The 6,000-nt window shown below is 50.2% G+C and overlaps 1 protein-coding gene across 5 annotated transcripts in view; it reads right to left on the bottom strand.

The window, feature by feature from the left end:
• The window catches only part of LOC105889257 (retinal-specific phospholipid-transporting ATPase ABCA4-like), a 48,321-nt gene that overhangs the window by 34,352 nt on the left and 7,969 nt on the right, over positions 1-6,000 (bottom strand). For all 5 annotated transcript variants that reach the window (XM_031584074.2, XM_031584075.2, XM_031584076.2 and 2 more), the window contains exons 7-8: positions 3,411-3,608; positions 960-1,049 (exon numbers count right to left, since the gene is read on the bottom strand). In XM_031584074.2, the coding sequence (XP_031439934.1) occupies positions 960-1,049; positions 3,411-3,608 (288 nt within the window). The remainder of the gene's footprint in view (positions 1-959; positions 1,050-3,410; positions 3,609-6,000) is intronic.

Below are 6,000 nucleotides of genomic sequence, written 5' to 3'. Positions count from 1 at the left end.
AGGCTGTGCCCCTGAAGCCTTTGAAGAGAGGCAAAGCCCACATCCACCATCACTCTCACATCAAAGGCTCCAGTAACGGAGCAGCTGGGCTGCCCCTGAAGGTAGACCCCATACAGAGTGGCAGGTGCGTGGAGCTGACCACAACAACAGCAGCATCAGCGCATCTTTTTGGGCGTTTGGTCAGATTGGTTACCCAGGAAAACAAAGACTGGTTACATGTTTGGAAAAAAAGGCGTGTGATTTTCAAGGAGGATTGGGATGGGGGGTATGACTTGTGATTTTTTTTTCCAGCATCTGGAACACATTTCGGAAGGCAACCAAAGTGGAATTTGGAAAATGGCGCTCCGCCGTCTGTCAGCCAGGCGACGGGGAGGAATGCGGCTCCGCCGACAGGATGTCACTGTTCGCCCTGGAGGACATCCATCCAGACCACCTACCCCACCCTCCTTCTCCACCCATTACCTCCCCCAGCAATCACAACCCCACCCTGAACATGGGGAAGATGTGTGTGTGTGTGTGTGTGGGGGGGGTGACGCTGGGGGGGCATCTCTTTCCTCCATCTCCTAACCTGTTTTCCCAGCAGTCACCTTCTCGGAGTCCTACCCTACACTAGCAGTGTCACTGGGCCACTGAGAGTTGATTGATGGCTTGGATGGCCACTGAGAGTTGATTGATGGCTTGGATGGCCACTGAGAGTTGATTGATGGCTCCATCAGCGGGTTTGTGGGGCTTTCCAAAGGACAGCCCCATATTTAGACTTTTTTTTTTGTCCACGCGCTGTACGGGCCAGGAGGTTTTGCGTAAGAGCGCTGGGCTGGGAGGAAGCCGTCGTTTCCTCAGGCGGCTAAAGATAGTGGCTTCACAGGGCTGAACTTCTGGGGGTGGAAACTTTGTGAGTGAGTGTGTGTGTGTGTGTGTGGGGGGGGGACTAACGATGACATCCGAGCGACGTGACATACCTCTTGGATTTTCTCTGACGCATCCGATAGAACTCCCGACCAGAAATGCAGGTCCATTCCAGGCGAATAGTTATCCAGAACGCGGGGGAGCTGAGGAGAGGACAGAATGAAAAGAATACGAGAGAGAAAGACAGAAAGAAAGAAAGAAAGAAAGAAAGAAAGAAAGAAAGACATGAAAAAGACATTTTTAAAAAGTCATTCATCATTATCCCCCATCAGCAGTTTCATCTCCAGGAAACGGGAGTCCAGCACAGTATTGCCATAACCCGCACTCATCCACCGTTAAGTGGGTCAAGGTTGATGTGGGGAGTATGAGTGGGATTATATTGCTTCAGCATACCTACATGATTACAGACCCTATTGAGATGACGCTAGGCTAGGCAGCTGGGCTAAGCTAGGGCCAAATAGCCCTCCCTAGCTGTGATTAGTCACACTAAATCTGCTGAGCAGGGGCCTGCTGCAGCCTCTGGCCATGTATCCTATATCCTGAGCGTACAGTAACACCATCCTGCATCCAACACCACCTGACAAATAGAGAGAGGGGGAGAGAGAGAGAGAGAGGGGTGGGAAGAAGAGAGAGGGAGAGGAGGGTGAGGACAGCGAGAGAGAGAGAGGGAGAGAGAGAGAGACAGAGAGAGAGGAGGGTGAGGACAGCGAGAGAGCGAGAGGACAGCGAGAGGGAGAGAGAGAGAGAGGGAGAGGGAGAGGGAGAGAGAAAGAGAGGAAGAGAGAGAGAGAGGGAGAGATGAGGAAACAGGTCATCCTTCCAGGGACTCGCCGCTCGGCGTTTGGTGGGAATCGCCCGGCATGGCTGATAATACAATGGGCCCTCGGGTCAGGAAACGGCGCGTGTTGCCGTGCGGCTAGCGCTGGAAAAAGACCTCCTTCCTCCCCCTCGCATTCCATGGTATCTCATGAGGAGAGCGAGCGGGAAGAGAGGAGAGGAAATGAGAGAAGAGAAGAGAAGAGAAGAGAAGAGAAGAGCAGAAGGGAGAAGTGGTAGACTGAAGATTATAACAGGGTAGAAAATAGCCATTGGCAGAAGCAGCCAGCAAACCGCAGAAAACAAAAAGAAAGAAAAGAACAGCCCGAAGGAAAAGAACAGAGGGTTGACTGTACACTTAAGTGTAAGGAATGTGACCGGCAGGGTTGAGGCCCACTGCTGCTCAGCTGTGTCACGTTTCTCTCCTTGACCAGGGAAAAGACTAAGGAAACAGACCTGCGCCCCCCCCACACCCAGTTCAACACAACACCTCTCAGGTTCTCTCTCTCTCTCTCTCTCACACTCTGTCTCTCTCTCTCTAAGTGTTATTATGGACAGCGATCTGATGGTTTTAGTCTTGCAGAAAGGCGTGTCTGCTCTAATCCCATTACTGAAATAGGCCAAGTCTGTCTGCTCATCGCATACCAGGCAGCTCAGCACTAACCTCACTGCTCCTTGGACACTTTCCCCACAAACACTGAGACCTCTGCCCCGACCCCAACCACCTGTGACTTCAGATGGAGATGACACTAGCAAGCAAGACAGGTCCCTTAACACCTGACAGAAAAGCTGCCGTACTCCACTTATCTCAAAATGTTTGCTGATATATTGTGCTGGTCACAAGGTTTGAAAGTGCAGAGCACTGCAGCGGAGGCGTAAGGTTCGGCAAAGAGGAATTTAGACTTCACAACATGTCAACTCTGCACAGGCTCAGAGGACATGGGGCTCAGCTGTGGCATAGGAGAGCATATAGTCCACTCCCTCCTTCTTACCCTAATCCCCGTGCACTGTAAACAGCGCTATTCAGCGCAGATGAAAAGCGAGCACAAAGCCCTCTGAGTGCCTTTCCTGACCCCGGCTTGCCTCTGTCTCCATTTTAATGATCCCATTTCTCCCCTTTATGCTCAAAGCGAATTTGGGTGTTTGTGTGTTTCGCGGCGAGACCGCCTTCACAGGGCCTCACAAGTCAGTGGCCGCGGGTGAGAGTTGAGCGAGAGAGTGCCAGTGTGGTTGGCACTGACCAGAGAATAGCTCTCAGGCATGCTGGGAGATCCCGTGAGGCACATTCATGGCGCTGCCAAGGAATGTTTTCTTTGTGGATCTATGTAATAATTACGGCATAATTGCGCCACAAGCACTGCGTATAAACAAACCCAATTGATTCATTTGTTTTTTTATTGTTTGCGTTTCCAAATCGCAAGCCTCTTGGAACCACACTGTTGATGTTGCAATTTGAAATTTTTTTATTTTTATTTTAATGGTGCCCGAAGGACATTTTGACACTCGATCAGTCTTGTGACTGAGATTAAAAAAAATCATTTATGTTTTCGATTTGGCACTGACTGTTTTCGACCCCAAACTGTTGCAACAGCCTGTGCCCCTACACACACTTCAATCTTATCTACCATTGCTGATAAACGGAAAACGTTTTTGAACGATTGAGAGGAGAAGGCTTAGGTGCTGCTGACCAGACGGAATAGCTTGAAGAAGTCCACGTTGGCGTAGAACCGGTCCTCAATGATCTGCAGCCGCTGTGGGGTGAGGGCGCACATGGCGTTGCGGACGGCGTACAGGCCCCTGCGGCTGGGGAAGATGAGGAAGCTCTCCAGCAGGGTCTGACTGCAGGCGATGTCCTTCAGCTGGAGATCAGGCACTCCGAACGCAAACTAGGTGGAAGGAGAGAAAGAGAAGGGGAAAACAGAGGAACGGAAAGGGAGGTGGGGATAGAAGAGAAAGAGTGGAAGTAGAGAGGAAAGAAACATACATATAAATAAGCATACAAAGACACAAACATAGAAACAAGAAAAAAAGTGTGATATGGGTAGGAGTGAGGGATCAGGGGAGAAAAACAATAAATGAAAGATAAATCAAGAGATAAGGAGAAAGAAAAAATGTAAGCCTTTCTGATTCATTTTATTCCTTGTTCATTAGTTTAACACATGCATACATCAACGTCAAGATAAAAGTCCGTGGCCATGCGGACTAACCATAATGGACGTACTTCCTCAGTGGAGCGCTACTCCAAACATCGCGTCATTCCCATGGTGACAGACTATTTGTGGCAACAATTTCTAACCAACTGATAACCCACCGCAATCTGATCCCTCATTCATGTGAAACCACATCACAGGACGTGATGTATCATTACATTGTTCCTGCAATGACAAGTCAACTGACAGGTGAAGTGGATGCTTTTTCTAATCCAAATCCACCAATTAAAAACAGTGATGTTCTCCACAATCTCCACGGCGACGGGGACAAAGAATGAGCCATTGTGTGCCACTCGCCCCCACCTGAAAACTTATGGGCAGACATGTGCTGGCAGGGTCCTGTTCAAACAACTTATGCAATGCGAACTGGGAACATTTTCGCCGTAGGTGACACATTAGCGAGAATTACTCACCACAGGGCACCTAACAGACAGTTACAGGGAGTGACAGTGAGACCGAGCGCTAACAAAGGGGACACTGTGAGCGCCACTGCTCCTCCCAAGCAGGGGATAGATATGCTGTCAATAAGCTGAGGTTTGGGTTCAGGCAGGGTACAGACACTGTGTACAGACACACACACACACACACACACACACACACACACACACACACACACACACACACACCCTCCATCCATGCTCTGGAACAGGGGCCTGTGGTATTTGGTGGCTTTGGGCCCCGGTGCTTCTGAATGGGCCTGAGCTGTGAGGGAGCTGCTGGGCTGGGATGCTGGCCACACTCCAGACGTTCACACATCCAGGCACAATAAACAAGGCAGGCAGTGGGAGCCCTGACGCCCTCTCCATCTCTCTCCCTCTCTTCTCTCACACTGTCTCTCTCCATCTCTCTCTCTCCCTCACAATGTCTCTCTTTCTCTCTCCCTCTCTTTCGCTCTGTCTCCCTCTCTTCTCTCACACTGTCTCTCTCACTCACTGTCTCTCTCCACCTCTCTCTCTCCCTCTCTGTCTGTCTCTCTCTCTCTCTCACTCACTCACTGTCTCTCTATCTATCTCTCTCTCTCTCTCTCTCAATTTCCCTCTCTCCCTTTATGTCATCTCTGTGACCCTGGCTGTCCACATTCCTCAGCTCCCACCAGCAGCCATTATACGGCACTCTCCACAGGCCAGGATTAGCACTGACCCCTGCGTGTAATTGGCTGTCTCAGTGTGCATTTGTGTGCGTGAGTGAATGTGTGACAGTGTGTGCAGCAGATTGCCTCAATGCCTGTGAGTAGGTTTGTTTGTGTGTGTGTGTGTGTGTGTGTGTGTGTGTGTGTGTGTGTGTGTGTGTGTGTGTGAGTGAGAGACAGAAGCAGGGAAAAGGAGGAAACAGTGTATATTTGCATTCTCAAACCTTGTTGCTGTTTGCTCAAGAATAAAAAGTGTTCGGCATTTCAGACTGTTTGTGCATTGGTATGTATGTGAGAGGATGTGTGTGGGAGTCTCAGTCTAGACTGAACACATAGAAGTATGCATTTGTGTTTCATTTGGGTTGCGCTTTGGTGCCCATGGCAACCTTATGTGCATGGTATGCATTTCTGTGCATGTACACATGCGCGTCTGTGCTCCTATCATCTGAGTGACAGATGTACCCTCCCTCTCTCTCTCTCTCTGTCTCTCTCTCTGTCCCTCTCTCTGTTTCCTCTCTCTCTCTCTCTCTCCCATCTGATTAGTTGCTAAGGACAGCATGCCAGGCCCATGCGTTCCTGCGGCCAGCTGAATTAGGCAGCTCTGAGAAAGAGCTGTTATCAATGGGAGAGCCCCGCGCTCCTCGCCTGTCCCATTTCCATATGAAAGCTGCCAGAGGGGGCAGCTCTAATACTGATGTCATGCGGCCCAGAGGGGGGCTTTGTTTGGAAGGGGGCAGCCTGGGTAAGCACTCACTCCTGCCTCTCTCTCTACACCCACACTAACACACACACACACACACACACACCCACCCTCGCTCTTTCTCAGAAGGATCGAATTAGGTTCCCGTAGAAGGGGAGGAGGGGGGGAACCAAAAAGTTGACCCATAAGTACTCCTGGGTTTCTGAGATGCTATGATCTTTCCCGAGCTCACAGTGAGT

This window comes from Clupea harengus, chromosome 17 (genome assembly GCF_900700415.2).
Source record: "Clupea harengus chromosome 17, Ch_v2.0.2, whole genome shotgun sequence".
Classification (NCBI taxonomy): Eukaryota; Metazoa; Chordata; class Actinopteri; order Clupeiformes; family Clupeidae; genus Clupea; species Clupea harengus.
This window is presented reverse-complemented; position numbering and strand designations above follow the sequence as displayed.